The sequence below is a fragment of the Gossypium hirsutum genome, chromosome A11, assembly GCF_007990345.1.
Source record: "Gossypium hirsutum isolate 1008001.06 chromosome A11, Gossypium_hirsutum_v2.1, whole genome shotgun sequence".
NCBI lineage: Eukaryota > Viridiplantae > Streptophyta > Magnoliopsida > Malvales > Malvaceae > Gossypium > Gossypium hirsutum.
In genome coordinates, this window is record NC_053434.1 from 1,931,404 (window position 1) to 1,947,235 (window position 15,832).

General features: G+C 32.5%; 3 protein-coding genes across 4 annotated transcripts; 2 read left to right on the forward strand and 1 right to left on the reverse strand.

Annotated features, from left to right (window-relative positions):
- The first annotated feature begins 3,078 nt into the window (after positions 1-3,078).
- On the forward strand, positions 3,079-4,860 carry LOC107922822 (elicitor-responsive protein 3). Of its 2 annotated transcripts, XM_016853001.2 has the most exons (5): positions 3,079-3,360; positions 3,819-3,884; positions 4,014-4,140; positions 4,381-4,495; positions 4,581-4,860. In XM_016853001.2, exons 1-5 carry the CDS (start codon positions 3,294-3,296, stop codon positions 4,650-4,652), a joined length of 447 nt encoding a protein of 148 aa, XP_016708490.1. In that variant the 5' UTR covers positions 3,079-3,293; the 3' UTR covers positions 4,653-4,860. The 2 variants fall into 2 exon arrangements, with proteins under 2 accessions (XP_016708490.1, XP_016708491.1); XM_016853002.2 differs by lacking the exon at positions 4,381-4,495.
- Positions 4,861-5,508: 648 nt separating this feature from the next.
- On the reverse strand, positions 5,509-10,843 carry LOC107922893 (methyl-CpG-binding domain-containing protein 13). Its single transcript, XM_016853098.2, has 8 exons — positions 10,621-10,843; positions 9,902-10,057; positions 9,322-9,423; positions 8,846-8,974; positions 8,598-8,693; positions 8,188-8,331; positions 7,848-7,911; positions 5,509-7,738 (listed from the first exon to the last, which is right to left on the reverse strand). The coding sequence occupies exons 1-8, from the start codon at positions 10,702-10,704 to the stop codon at positions 5,769-5,771; spliced, it is 2,745 nt and encodes a 914-aa protein (XP_016708587.2). The 5' UTR covers positions 10,705-10,843; the 3' UTR covers positions 5,509-5,768.
- A 1,285-nt stretch (positions 10,844-12,128) lies between these two features.
- Positions 12,129-15,108, forward strand: LOC107922749 (general transcription factor IIE subunit 2). The gene is made up of 5 exons (XM_016852904.2): positions 12,129-12,363; positions 12,890-13,187; positions 13,733-13,864; positions 13,968-14,084; positions 14,642-15,108. Exons 2-5 carry the CDS (start codon positions 12,927-12,929, stop codon positions 14,981-14,983), a joined length of 852 nt encoding a protein of 283 aa, XP_016708393.2. The 5' UTR covers positions 12,129-12,363; positions 12,890-12,926; the 3' UTR covers positions 14,984-15,108.
- The last annotated feature ends 724 nt before the right edge of the window (positions 15,109-15,832 follow it).

A 15,832-nucleotide genomic window follows, 5' to 3' on the forward strand; every position in this document is an offset into this window, starting at 1 on the left:
AATTAAATACTTTGGCAATCGGGTGCTAGAATTACTTCGGCCGGCCAAATGACTCAGATAAAGCGCTGCATAGCTACGCCAGACCAAATCCCATATATTTACTGTTTGTTCCATACATGGCGTTGATTGAACATGAGAACATGGTTGGATGCTTAGATCTTGTGGATGCGTATTATTTTCTTTTCTTTCTTCCTTTGCTTTTACCACACTCAAATCTTTTACTGGTTTGCAGGCAGAGACGAATTTAGTTGGCGCTGGCAGGGGGCCAGCACCTAAATTTTCTTTTAAGCCCTTTTGAATTTTTTTTTTATTTTGATATTATAGTGTAGTGTCTAAAAAAAGGATAAATTTGTGTTTCACCCTAAGGTTTTTTGATTTTTTATAGAATTTATAATTTTTAAATAATCATTTTAATAACATTTTTAGTTTAATTTTGTAAATTAATACAAAGTAGTATCCAAATATTAATTTAGTAAAAATAAAGTTTAATAATTGCAACATCGAAGTATAAATAATATCTAAATATTAATTAGATAAAAATAAATTTAAATATCTAATACAAAATGAGCATTTAACTTATTTTATTTTTTCCTAAATTTTGGTGATCAAGATTATCTAAAATTTAAAAATACCTCGTTCAAAGTAGGTCCGGGCCTACTTTGAATATATATATGTCATATAAATATCCCGACCCCCTTATTAAAAATTTTAGTTTCACCCCTATTTCCAAGGATACAAAGTAGGCTCAATGTTATACAGTGAGGATCATAAGATTGTTTAAAGGATGATCGATAAATTATGGTTTAAAGTATGCCAAAACTCCTTGTAGTCTTCATAAATTCCACTTTTGTTTTAGGAATTCAATTCCTCTACTTTCAAATTTTAAAATTCAAGTTCAACTGTTAATACTATTAAAATTATTTTGTTAAATTCAAGTTCATTACAACGTTATTTTTAGTTACATGACTATCAAGTGAGTATAAATGTCACACCAACAAATTTAGCGATAACTTTGTTAGCACTTGAACTTGAAATTTTGAAATTTGAAAGTAGAGAGAATAATTCTTGAAAATAAAAATATAGGGACTACCTTCTAAATTTGGGAAGATTATAGGACTGATGACATATTTTAACCAGAGTTTATTATACCTGGTTTACTAGGAAATCTCCTCGTTCTAAAAAAGGGTCTTTTTCTTTCGGCCGAAAGAAAAACGGGTCTTTAGTGGGGAAACAAAATAATAGCCCATTGAAGAAAGGGGGAAAGAAGAAGAAAAAAATAAATAAATAAATAAATAAACAGAAATGGAAAAGGAAATCTAAAAGAAAAGAAAATACATATATTAAATTTGGTAAAAAAGTAAAAAAAATGGTTAAAATTTTCCAATAGTCCCTAAACTTTGCAACAGTTATGAATTTAGTTTCTATATTTTAATTTGATTATTTTTAGTCCTATACTTTTTAAACTTCAAATTTTCAGTAACTACAAAATGATAATTATTAAATTAATTAAGTTAAAGTATTTCATAAATATTACGCAACAAACATGTTATTATATAATACCATGTCAACTTCTAATTCCCACGTATTACTCATTAAAATTTTAGCTAATGGATTAACGACTATAATTTGTATCAAAATTAGAATTTCAAAATTCAAAAAGTATAAGAACTTAGAATGATCCAATTGGAGAATATGAATTAAATATACAATCGTATGCATAATACATGATTGGTAATTGAATTTAAACAAACATATTTAACTACTATTGTTTGAGTCAGGACTAAAATTTCAAATTTCAAAAAGTACAAAGATTATAATTGACCAATTCAAAAAGTACAATAACTAAAATCGATCAATTTTGAAGTACAATAACTAAATCCATAACTTTCACAAAATATAGGAACTAAAGCACAACTTAACCAAAAAAAATACTAGAATTAGTTGTACAATTTTGACCCAAGTTAATAGCAGGGTGACTATAACATAATATATCGATGATAGTAGTCATATAGTAATCCTTTAAAGTTGGTTGACATAAATGAAAACTTATTCAAACAAAAATATCGATTTTGTAGTTTAAAACAAGGGTTAACTACGCCCAAAGTCACTAAACTATTAGTAAGTTTATGTTTTGGTCACTCAACTTCAAAAAGTTACAAAGTAGTCACTAAAATGTTCAAATGTGTTCATTTGAGTCATTGAGTTGTTAAAATTGTTGTTACATAGCCTTCTCTGTTCGCATTGTTGATACTAATCAAAAGCTCTCATTCACCTTCTCTTCTACAGTTTAATTACTTTTCATGAAATAACTTTGAACTTCAAGAATTTACGAACCAAAATCCAAACAACTTTTTTCTTCAATCTTCGACATTGACCGTTAGATCGACTTGGATCTAAAATATGTTCTTTTACTCGTCAATAGGTATTGATTTACTATACCGATCATTGAGTTGTTGCTTGGAGTTTGCTAGTTGGACTTTCAAAAAAAAAAAAAAACCCAATGCTGTAAATAAAGACTTTCGAAGAGTTCAATGACTTCAATGAATTTTTTAAATAGTTAAGTGATCATTTTGTAACTTTATGAAGTTGAGTGACCAAAACATAAATTTATTATTAGTTTAGTGACTATGGGTGTAGTTTACCCTCCTTATTTTCACACATGGTGGTTGGTAGTTGAATTGACTAGTTTGTAAAGTTGTTCATGGGTCGGGCCATAATAAAATTTTAGGCTTGGGCTCAGCCTAATCTGAAAACGAGGTTAAATTTTTGCCCAAGCCTTATCAAGATTATAGATGCTAAACCCAGATTCGGCCTATATTAAATTTAAAACATACATTTTTTATTATATAAAATAAATTTAAAAAATATAATATATCAAATATACTACAAACATTAAAATAAATATTTTCTAATAAATTAAAAATATATTAAAAACATTGAAATAAATATTTACTAACAAATATTAAAAAGACATATATCCGAACTGGACTTGGGTAAAAATTAAATCTGTTTTTTTTTGTCTAAACTCATATTTTGAATTTATAATTGTATCTAAACTCTCCAATTTTTTAAAGGAATCTTCAAGCCGTGATCAATGGAAAACTCTACTAGTTTGTCCGCACATGTGATAATTCCTTTTACAATATCTTTGTAAAAAGCTTTATTTAGAAAGAGAATCCAAAGAGATAGAAAGCAAAATCATTCTCCTTTATATATATTGGTCTCTGGGATCTGAATTTTTTTGACACAGTTTTCTTTCTTTCTTTTTCTCGGTTTCTACTCTCCAAAACATCATGCCTCAGGGAAAGCTTCAAGTTGTCCTTGTTAGTGCCAAAGGTCTCGAGAACACAGATTTTCTCTGTGAGTTCCGCTTTTCTTTTCTTTTCTTTTTTCTTGTTAATTTGAAATCTGATTGTCATTTTTTTAATCTTAATTTCGAACTTATCTGTTAAGATCTGAGTACATTCGATTACTTTTAGATGTTTCTGTTGTGATCTCATGACAATTTTTGATCAGATCAAGAACGTTTAGCCAATCTAAACTAAATTTTTGGTCATACGATGGATCTGATCTGAATTGCATTGATGAACAGCGGAAAGAATTGCTTGTAGATTTATTACTTGGAAGTGATAATTTATATTAGTTTAGTTTTCGTTTTTCCGCTATATAGTTGCATATCGTGTTGACACTAGCGTGCTATTTTCGAAGTATATATATTTATATATATTGAAACATTGCATCTCCGTAAGTATTGGAAACGAATACTCGAAAGAATATGGTGTAATGTTTCTGAGAAATTAAATTTTGGAAACGAGCAGGTAACATGGATCCTTACGTGCTTCTTACTTGCCGAACCCAGGAGCAGAAAAGCAGTGTTGCATCAGGTTTGGGAGCTTTATAGATCAATCTAAATTCTCAACAAATTTATTCATCTTGCTGATCGATGGATCAACTATCACGATTCAAACTTTGCTCATATTTGATAGTGTTTTTGAAACAATAAATTTTCTCAGGAAAAGGATCAGAACCAGAATGGAACGAGGATTTCATATTCAACATCTCCGAAGGTGCTTCGGAACTCGCACTGAAAATAATGGACAGTGATGCTGGTTCTCAGGATGATTTCGTGGGAGAAGTAGCGTGAGTGTCGTATATGGATAGATATATACTGGACTCGGGTTTCTCTGTTTTTTAATATTTTTTATGTATTTGAAGGGTCATATGCTATACTCATCCAAAATTACTTTGGATATACAAGTGTTTTACACGAATACAATAAGAAAAATGGAAAATAAAATAAATATTATTAATTTAGACAAACTCCAATATATATATATAGTAAAATGGCATCTGAAGAAGAGCTTTTTAGATGCTTTTCAGTATACCACTGGAGCCTGTATTTATCGAAAGAAACATTCCCCTGACTCCATATACTGTTGTCAAGGATGGAGAATATCGTGGGGAGATTAAATTTGGTCTCACTTTCACCCCCGAGGTAAATTTTCACAAATTTGAAGTGGTTTTTGGATTGATTATTTTCAGCTAACTAAAATGCAAGAACTTGAATTGGTTCAAAACAGGAACGTGAAAGCAGGGATTTTGAAGTTGAAGAATCTTTTGGAGGGTGGAAGCAGTCTTCATACACTGATTAGGCAGGCCACTTATAGTTTTCAGCCTTAATTCCCGTTTCAAGAAGTAACTATTAAGTTTGATTTTCGGACCATGTTTGGTTGGATGTTATTACCATGTTGTCTTTTTACTGCCGTTAATTGTGACACTGGGAAATTGTCACTGATTGAAATGTTTGCCTAATTTGTACTCTGGAGATTTAGTGACATGTTGGTTCTTGGATTTGAGCAAGAGATACGGTTTGGTTGGTTTTTAAGTAAGCCCGTAAATTTTGAACACGGAAAAAAAAACACGGTTTAAAAAACATACCGTTAGTCCCTGTACTTTGACAATTCGAGATTTGGTTAGAAATTAAGTCTTCAAACTATTTTAAATAAAAGTCCCAATAATTGTTAATATTTTTGTGAAAATTTGTCAATGATTAACTTGCCCTCATGTAATGTGTCGTCAATAAATAGAAACATGTTAAAGTTAATAATGATAATGATTAGACTAGAATTTTAAATTTTTAGACAAAGTACAAAGAAAAGTCACTCAATTATTCAATTCGTTCTATTTTAATTACTCAACCCAACTATTAGTATTTTTTGTTTTAGTCACTCAACTTTTTGAAAAGTTAAATATTAATATTTAAAGGTTGAATAACTAAAATGAAAAAAAATTAATAGTTGAGTGACTAAAATAAAAAGAACTGAATAGATGAGTGACTATTCATGTACTTTACCCTAAATTTTATAAACTTCGATGACAATTAAAATCTTAATTTCAATTTCAAATCATTCAACAATCAAGAGACGCTTATCAGGCAGATTACTGTCCTTTAAAATCTAATGAACACCCAAAACTGATGCAAGGGAAAACCAAGAAGCTAACAACACCTTGGATTTTAAAGCAAGACCTAAAGTATCTTTAACATAAGATTAAGAGTTCAAGGTGTAATGTCTTTAGATTAACAGCCGATGTACTTTCACACTAAGCCATTTACCCTATATTTTGTTTTCTTCTAAAGAAAGCATGCCAGAATACAAAAAGCTGCAACACCACCATGTCAAAAAAAACCCAAAAAAGATGCCAGTTTCAAAAAGAAGTATCTAACCTGAACTTGTCTTGCTTCCTTTAGTAAAGCTATGTATAGGATTTTACCTTGTCTGGTAATTCGTTTTGCCGGTCCTGTAAGATTGTTGAGCATTGATTGTACCGCTGTTGGGTAAGCTTACGTTTCCGGGGGGAAGGAATGGAGGATTGTAAGGGAACTGTTGTTGTTGTTGCAGAACAGGTTGTTCCACGGGAAATACTTGCGTCGGGATATCGCTTTGGAAAATGTTGGGGAAGCCGTAATCTGGCAGTGCAAAGTTTCTCTGAAAAGTAAAACTGTCCTCTGCAGCACTAGAACCTGTAAGAGTATTGAATGGGAACTTGAAGTATGGATCAGAGCACAGGCTACCGAATGGAACTGCAGATGGCAGCCCCCCCGGATTCTCATTGTTCAGTCCTGTAGGAATGGTTTGGTTTTGATGAGGCTCTTTGCTCTTGTTTGATGACTCGTTGTGAGATGAATTGGTTCGGTATGTAAAGTCTTGATGTTCAAGGGCCACTCTTGGTCCAAACTCGAGTTGTTGAGATGATTTCTCCGTCAGATTCGCTGAAGGCAAATTCACATTTCTGGCTTTGCTATCGTAAGACTTTTGAGCTGCCAAGTTGAGAAATTGTTCATTGGACAAAGAATTTGCCATCAGCTCAGGAGAATGTCCAGCAAGTCGTTTTGAAGACCGCTGTTGCGAATCGGCATCCTTCTTCTTAGACTTAATTGTGTTAATAAGAGTTTTTCTACAGCAGCTGTTTTCAGTTGTAGTTTCAGCTAGATTCTTCTGTGGCTGGATATTAGCAATAGGCGCTGAAACAAGTCCTTCGTTGATAGCATCCTCTAATGGTATTGCACCTGTAAGAGTTTTGATTGCAAATTCCAGGCACGGGTCAGAACAAAAGAAAGGGTGTAGGTCTGACTTGCTGTCACTGTCCTGGGTTCCCAACATTTGTGGTTGCTCTGCAAGAATTGTTCTATCTTCGTGGGGACTTATGTTATTGATTTCTGTACCAACAACTGCTGGAGAAGCTTGATTCCAGACCGTGGCGTCAAGGCCAACATTTAGCTGCTGAGTTGCTTTATCCGCCAAAACACATGTTGGTTTTGCTTCGGTTTTTCCAGACTTTCTGGTTGTATTCTGGATAGCTTCTTCAGCAGACACTTCATTGCCAACCAGCTCATGTTCAAGCCCAGCAAGTCGTTTTGAAATGCGACGAGGCAAGTCAAGCTCTTTCATCTTCTTGACCTTGCTCGAATTCTTATTTTCTAAATTTCTTCTCTTGCTTTCCATCCTTGTTTTCCCTAGATTCTTCTCTTGCAGGACACTGGAAGCTGCAGTTGAAACAAGGCCTTCAGCGGAAGCATCCCCATGTGGTACCCCACCTCTAGGAGTATTCACCCTAAACTCTAGGCACGAGTCTGAAGAAAACATAGGCTGTACTTCTGATTTAGTGTCACTAGTCTTCTCAATCTCCAACGTTTGTGGTTGCTTTCTGAGAACATCTTCATCTTCAATGGGCTTTATGGTCTTCACTAGCGCACAGCGCGATTTAACTTTTGGATAAGCAGAGGGTTGCTTTGCCAACTCTGGATTGGAGCAAACATTTAACTGCAGAGGTGATTCCTTCTCTAAAACACATGGACTATTGGCTTCCTTTTGGCAAGGGTTCACACGTTCAAGGCCACTAGCCACCTGCTGAGGTTCAAGCTGATCAAGTTGATTTGAAGACCCATGAGGCAAATCAAGCTCTTTCTTATTGTTTGACTTGCCAGAATCACTAGAGCTTATATTGCTTTTCTCCTTTTCATCATCAGCAGCGGTTGAAGCAAGCATGTTATCAGCGGAGACTATTTTACCCTGCTCTCCATTGGAAGCTTTATGAGCTATAGAGCTGCTCTGACTGGATTTTTCTGCAGTCTTGGGATTCCTTTCTGTAGCAAGCCCAGTTTCAGCACAGTCCTGGTCAATTTGGCCTTTCTCAGAGATCTCGGTTTCTAGACCCGATAAGTCAGATGTCTCCCCACCTGCAGCCAGAAATTCACATATGTTTCTCACATAAGCCAACCTGCCCAACTCAAATACTCAAGTTGGTTGTTCAGGATTAAAAGGGATTATAAATTTTCCACCCTTTACCTGTTACAAGCTGCCGCTTGGTGGCAAGAAGCTTTACTTTCTTCCTTTTAGCTTCCGGGAGTTGCTAATATATACAGAAGGCAGGATAAACTCACTCATCTAAATTAAAATGTAATATATGTCTCTGAAATATATTCTGTTTCTAATATTTGCCTACGTGTCTTACCCTATCCAGCAGATAGATTTGTCCAGAAAACATGATCTTACACTATGCCATTCAATAAATGATAATGGTATTTTAGTTTTGATACGGTATGCATCATGTAAATTATTTGATAAATCAAGCATGTGAACCATGATAAACATAGCAAGAAAACGCAGAAGCTAAGTCCAAACTTACTGATCCATCTTCATCAGTTAAATTTTGATCATCATTGGACTTTGGTGGCAAAAAAGCACTTCTAGCAATCTCTCCAGTTTCTAGATAGTGAAGAACAGCCTTTTTCGAGCGAAAAACATATCCGCTAACTGGATCAGTGTAATACTGTAGCATTCATAATTATTACAGATCAATATTTGCAAATACTAGGCATGTTTAAAGGAACCATAGGTTTATAACTCCATCAACATGCAGCAGTTAGTTCATTATACTGCCATGCTGTAGTTTGAAGCAACATGAGAAAAAGAGTTGTGGCAAATATTTTTGGTATGCTTGCATGTAAATCATGGAATGAATGAATGAGTCGGATTTGTCCATGTATGAAAGATTAGGCTAGGGGGAACTGCAGGAATTGGAGAGTAACTTCATACCGGATCTTTTCGGACTCCATTTGCATTCCTTCGGATCTTGATTTCCTTAATCCATCCTGCTGGTAAATCATCCACTGTGGATTTCTCAATCACAACCTAAGTTTTACAAAATCCAGGACAGCATATCTCATTCAGTAGCAGTAAAAATAAAAATAAACTATATCTCATAAAAGGTATCCTAAATATAGTACAACTTTTATGTATTTTAGTATATGCAAATAATAGCAAAAATATTTTCGAGAACCAACTTTCTTTCTAGAGTGGGCGGCTCGTTTCTTTTTGTTAGTTTTTCTATTCCTCTGCTCCGCTTGTTTAAGAAATCTAAATACCGCTGGCTTGGAATAGAATCTCAATCCAGTTGATGGATCAACATATATCTGCAACAAGAAAGCAGCTCAATAAAGATAAAATTGAAATATTACAAAGACACAAAACAAGCTTAAAGTTCCTTATGTTAGTAAATGCATGGTCATAAAAGAACTTTTTAACTAGAAATCTAATTCATGTATGTGTCTGTATAAATGATCTAATGCAGATATCAGTGGGGACATAGGACAAGCCATGCATGCTCATTGACAAAGTAGCCATTAATGCCGAACCAGCAATGGGGTAGTTATGCAAAAGCTAATTTACAATAATATAATATTACAAATTCCACGTGGTACTAGAAGATAGAAAAAGCACCATGATTCCTATTCAAGAAAAGGAAAAACAAATTTCATACCTTGACTTGCTTTCCAATGAATTCACCACTCTTATGGGTTTTTACCTCCACGAACCAATTCTTAGGCAACCATTCCGGACATTCATTTTCTTTTACAGCAGCCTATACAATGATCAAATAATTAAAAAGTAAAACTTAAGGGGAAAAAGGGCAGCAAACTCACATTATGTGACCATTTGCAGAGGGCATTTTAACTTAACACAGGATGCCAAGATAAGACTGCAAATGTTTCTTTCACATAACATGAGTTTGTTAAGGAGAAAGGAAAAGATTTAAATTAGTTGTTACAGGATGCTAAAATGGAATTTGGATAATTTAACAGTAATCTATTGGTTACACCGTGAAGAAACAGGTGGAGACTATGAACTTGTTTGAAATGTTACCATAATTGATTGTACAAGAGAGAATAGTTCGTTCTTAGTTTTATATATATTACTTTTAAGCTCTATACTTTTGGAATAGAATCTAAATCCAGTTGATGGATTAACATATATCCGCAACAAGGAAAGCAATCTATATGATGACTTAATAAAAGAATACAAATGTATAAAAGTACAATTAATTAATCATCAACACATACATTTACTTGGCTGTTCGTTGACGGTTTTGTAATTTGCTTTAAAGTTGGCAACCTGTCATCACATTGTTCGCTTTCCGTTTTGGTTTCGGTTTTGGCGTAGCGAATAAGATCATCCTTGGTAAAGAATTTTAGACCAGTTGCCAGGTTTACATAATGCTACAAAAGAGAACAGGAAATATAGAAATCAATGTTTTGGTGCCATCTAACGTCTTCCGACCTAAAGACAACAAAGACAAATATTCCAATGTCTTAAAAACTCTTCATACAGAACAAAATCGACTTGTCGGTACGCGTTATACACACACATTTACTGCCAAGTGCCAAGTACTAACTATTCAAAGAACTATTTTCATGCAATATATCCTAAAATGCAAAATCAACAGAATCAAGCCTTAATCCCTCACTGTTTAGCCTCCAAAAACTTATAATTCAACAAAATGGAACCCTCATTTATTTCATTAACCTTCACATTCAACATGCACAAATCTAGGTATATCATTTAACAACATTTCATTCACATGCAAATAAAAAAACCGGTCATCGGCCAATACAAGCTCCATAATCTTAATCTTAAAACTTGATCAGTCCACATCACTCTTAATTCACTAAAATTCTTCAAAAAAACAGCTAATTTTCTGTTAAACTAAAACATCAAACCAAATAAAAGTAAAAAGAAAAACCTAGAAAAAACTATACTAGCTCGGTGATAATTAACAAACCGTGATTCTGCGACCGGTCTTTTGGAATCTGAACTCTTGGGTCCAGCCAGCGGGAAGCCAGTCCGGTGAAGTTTCTTCCGTCATTATCTCCGGAAATTAGATTTCCGGTAATCAAATGTATTTTTTTTCGTTTTATTTATTTTTGAATTAGAGGAGTAGTGAAGAAGAGTTGTTTTCGTGAGGTTTTTAACTGAGCTTTGAACATTGGGAGTTTGTCTGAGAAATGAAATTGTCAACTGAACGACAAAAAATACAACGACGTGTAAGTCGAAAACCAGCACGTGGACTATTATTTTTAAAGATTCCTAAAAGGCAATTCAGTTTGTTTTATATTTTACGTATTATAAATATTTAAAGGAATAATGATAATTTTAACCCCATCGTTTATTCATTTTATCATTTTGGTTCTTTTTGGGGTCATTTTGATCCTTAATATTTAAATTTTAGTGAAATTGCTCGCTTTTGAATGGAAAAATAGAAAATTGACTAAACTATTTAAATTTTAATAATATTGATGTGTCCACTAATAAGACCATGTATAATTTATAAAAATTAAAAATAATAATAATTATTTAAAAAATAAAAAAAGTTAAAAAAGTTAATAAAAACCTTTAAAAATAATTTCATATTAATAATAAAATATAAGTAAAACCTAATGTAAGCTGTCACGTCAATACCATTAATAGTTTAACAATTTAGTTAGTTTTTTGTCAAAAAAATAAACAATTTAATTAAATTTTAAAAGCTGAAATTAACCTAAAAATAAGGGTTAAAATGAAAAAATAAGTAAATATTAGGGGACTATTTATATTTATTTCATATTTATATACAATAAGAATATATGATACCTATAAAATAGATTTATTATCCAAAAATAAATAAATATTATCTCTACTAATAGTTAAAAGTATTTATTATAAAAATTTAAGTGAACAACAACTAAATTAAAAAAATAAAAAATAAAAACTTATTTTTAGTTAATTAATAAATATGTTTACAAGAATATTTATTTATTATCATTTTCTATATAACACCTTTTAAATAAATTAAAATTTTAACTTTAGTTGGTACGTTCGTCACTTAAGTTAGTAATTCTGTACTAGCACTATTAAGTTATATAATATTGATAACCAATTTCTTGATGTCACATAGTAGCCTCTTAATATACCATGTGATATTTATAATTTTTAAAAATTAAAAAAGTATATTTTCTTTTGCTTCAAGAATCAACCTCGACAAAAAATTATATTATTTTCTACTAATTTATTTATTTTTAAAGATTTTTAAAATTTTTAAAATTATGTTTGTCACATGATATATTGATAAGCTATCACATGTTACTACTAAATTAGTTATCAATACCATGTTAACACAAATTAACGATACTAGAACAGAAATACAAACTTAAATAATTGAATATAAATTCAAATATTAACTAAATACTTTTGAACAAATTTAAGGATAAACATATTAACCCTATTTAAAATATAATTTTAGCTAAAAAAACTGAAGGCGTTACCTTGGAGAAAGCAGCTGAGTTCTTCGCTGTGAAAAGGGTTTTTTGGGGGCATATCCCTGAACTTTTGCTTATTCATTTTCAAGGACCTCAGTCTTCCTTCCTTTATCAAACTACGGTCAAACAAAGGGGGATAGTATTTTAATTTCTTTTGGGGTTCAGAAAAACCAAAGGGAAATTGAAGCCCCAATAGAGCGAGAGAAGAGAAAAGCCCTACAAACGCAAAGGTTCTCGCTTTTTCCCCCTTTTACCATCTTCAATTCATTGAATAAATTTCTTTAATGAACCGATTGTTTTCAAATCTCCATTTTGACTGTCAATTGTCAAAATCATTTCTTTTTATATATTCTCATGTTGATAATTTGATTAATTATGGAATGCAAAGATTGGGTTTCTAAATTTTGGTTCAAATTAGATATGGGTTTGGAAGATTCATCCATTGATGTGTTTTTAAGACGAAATTAGATGAAGTTAAAGCAATAATCAAGATTTAACCTTTTATTAAATTAGGGTTTAGGATCCAATCTTCCTTTTTTTTATTTTGAAATGAATATTCTTGTTGGCTTATGGAATTTTTGTCCATGGTACCTTTGTAACATATCAGATTGGAATTTTTTTGGATTTCTGAATATATACATATATTTATTTATTTATTTATCTTTCATGTTTGATTTATGATCCAATCATCACATATGGTGAATTAGCTTTTATTTTAGATTTTCAGCATTGTTTTTGCAATTGGTGTATCTCCAGGTTTTGAGAGTTGTGAAGGTTAATAAATTCTTCAGTAATGGCATTGCAAGAGAAGTTGGATAGATTTAATAAGCAGCAGGAGAAGTGTCAGTCGATGCTCTCCAACATCGCCGGGAAATCATTATCATCTAGGGCAGCCGCAGCTCCAAAACCGGCATCTGCACCGCCTTTTTCTGGTGCAAGGCCTTCTGCTCCTGTCAAATTCTCAAATGATACCGAGAGGCTTCAACATATTAATAGCATCAGGAAATCTCCTGTTGGAGCTCAGATGAAACGTGTTATCGACATTCTTTTTCAGGTTCTTTAGCCCCTTTTAATTCAATCTTTATGTGGTTGATGCAAATAATTGATATTATTCATTGTTAACGTATGTAAATGATATTTATCGTTGTAAGGATGGATCTTTTATGCAGCAAATTTCTATAATGTTCTAGATAACTTTTTAGAGTAGTTGGTTCAAGTGATTGGATGTTAGAGTTCGGGATAGCAACCCGTAGGTCCTTACAGGACTGCTTGCTTTTGTAGCCTTTTTAAGTTGAAAATGATAGGGATTCCGTACTGTATTCTAACATTATTTCAAGTGTCTGGTAAAAAACTGTAGGTTTGGGATTCTACTAAATCATTAATCGTCGAGTAGTTAAGATATTGATGGTTTGATTTTACATCAAAGAATGGTGGGGAGCTTGAAATGTTATACGGTATTCACTTTTTGAGATCTCGTAAAAAACTGTTAGTTGACGTTACTATGGACTTTACATGTTTCTTTGTTTCTTCTCGTGCTTCACAAGGAGCTGAAAACTTTTAACTATTTCAATGCTGTATGCTATATATTCATGGCTGCAGACAAGGCAAGCTTTCACACCGGAACAGATCAATGAAGCATGTTATGTCGATGTGAATGGCAATAGAGATGTTTTTGAGGGCCTGAGGAAAAATCCAAAAGTGTACTATGACGGAAAGCGCTTCTCTTACAAGGTGACGTTTACTTCTTTTGTTTTTTTTTTTTATAATAAGCATTGCCCCTATTGCTTAGCGTCTTCCTTAAAGGATTGCAATTTTGTATATGTTATTCTTACAGGCTAAGCATGATGTAAAAAACAAGAACGAACTTCTTGTTTTGATTCGGAAATTTATAGAAGGCATTGCTGTTATCGATCTCAAGGATGCATACCCAAATGTGATGGAAGACTTGCAGGTATAACTAAGTTGATATTTTCCTTCACTTACCATATCAGATTGGTAAAAATACCATAGAAGCCCCTATTCTAGGAGTCAGATTGCATTTTGCCCCCTGTACTAAAAAAAATAGGCAAATTAGTTCCTATAAGTTAAATTAAAATAGAAACTGGTCGTTCTGTAAAACATTTCATCCATTTCTACTATTAAAAACTGGTCCCTGTACATCAGCACAATGTACATGTGGCATGCCACGTGTTATTGTTTGGTTATTTCGTCATCTATGCCAATATTTTAGCAGTACAAATGGATGGATGAATTTTTTTAATAGAAATGACCAATTTGCTCTTTGATTTAACATGCAGGGACTAATTTGCCCAGTTTTTAGTAGAGGGGGCAAAATGTGATCTGACTCTTAGTACAGGGGCCTCCATGATTCTTTTACCTATTAGATTTTGATTTATCAAAGTCTTTAGTGCCGTAATACTTTACCTGGATATGATATGAATGCATGACACAAATACGATGTACATTTGGTAAAAGCGAAAAATCTGGTTATTGTTGTTATATCTGTAGGCTCTGAAAGCTGCAGGTCAGATTTGGCTGCTATCGAATTTTGATTCTCAGGAAGACATAGCCTTCCCTAATGATCCCAGGGTACCTATTAAGGTAGATGATGACCTTAAAGAGTTATTTCGTTCAATTGAATTGCCACGAGACATGCTCGACATTGAGAAAGATCTGCAGAAGAATGGAATGAAACCCGCCACGAACACGGCAAAAAGAAGAGCTGCTGCGCAAGTGCAGGGCTTTTCCGCCAAGCCAAAGCCTAAACAGAAAAACAAGGAGTTCTCCAAGAAGGCTAAACTAACAAATGCACATCTTCCTGACCTTTTCCAGAATCTCAAGAATTCCTGAACCCGGAAAACGGGGTCTCTCACATAGACGAAACTAGCTATTCTTCTTGTTTTTTTGTATGTAGCAACATAATTTGATCCAATGGTTACTTCTCTTGTAATAATAACAGTAATTTCATTTTCTTACTGATTGGTTCATTTTGATCACCTAACTGTGAAACTTAAAATAGTTACTCAAACTATCAGTAATTTTTTTTTTTGATAATAGAAGTAGTGGTAGTTTTTAAAATTGGTATAATAGCAAATTTAACTCTTAATATTTATATGTGTGAATTTAGTCTTGATTTAAAAAAAATTATTAGTTAAATTTCATTGAGAATATATTAAAAAAAATGGAAATACTCCAAAATCTAATATAACAATTTTCATCTCTCTCACTCTTTTAAATTTAACCCCAAATGTCACAAAGAGAACCAAAAAAAAGAGGCAAATTACATAATGTATAAATGTTGCTAGTTAATTTTTTTTTAGAATCGAGACTAAATTGACATAATTTATAAATATTGAGGGTCAAAGTTACTATTATGTTAATTTTAAAAGTTGCCGTTGTTAACCTGTTGGTGACAAAAAAAGACAATTGAAATCATTGGGTGATAAAAAGAGAAATTTACTAAGAGTTGGGTAATCACTTTGTACTTTTTCATACTTGGATGACCAAAAACGAAATTTATTAGTAGTTGAGTTACTATTAATGAAATTTACCCATACATTAAATATATACTGCTCATAATTCAGAAGTCCCACAAAAGCTGAGATCATATGTACTTCCATTGTTGCATTGCTTGTTCACTGAAACCGTGTTCTGTCCTTTTTTTATTTTTTATTTAATTCAGTGATTGAAGATTCTTCT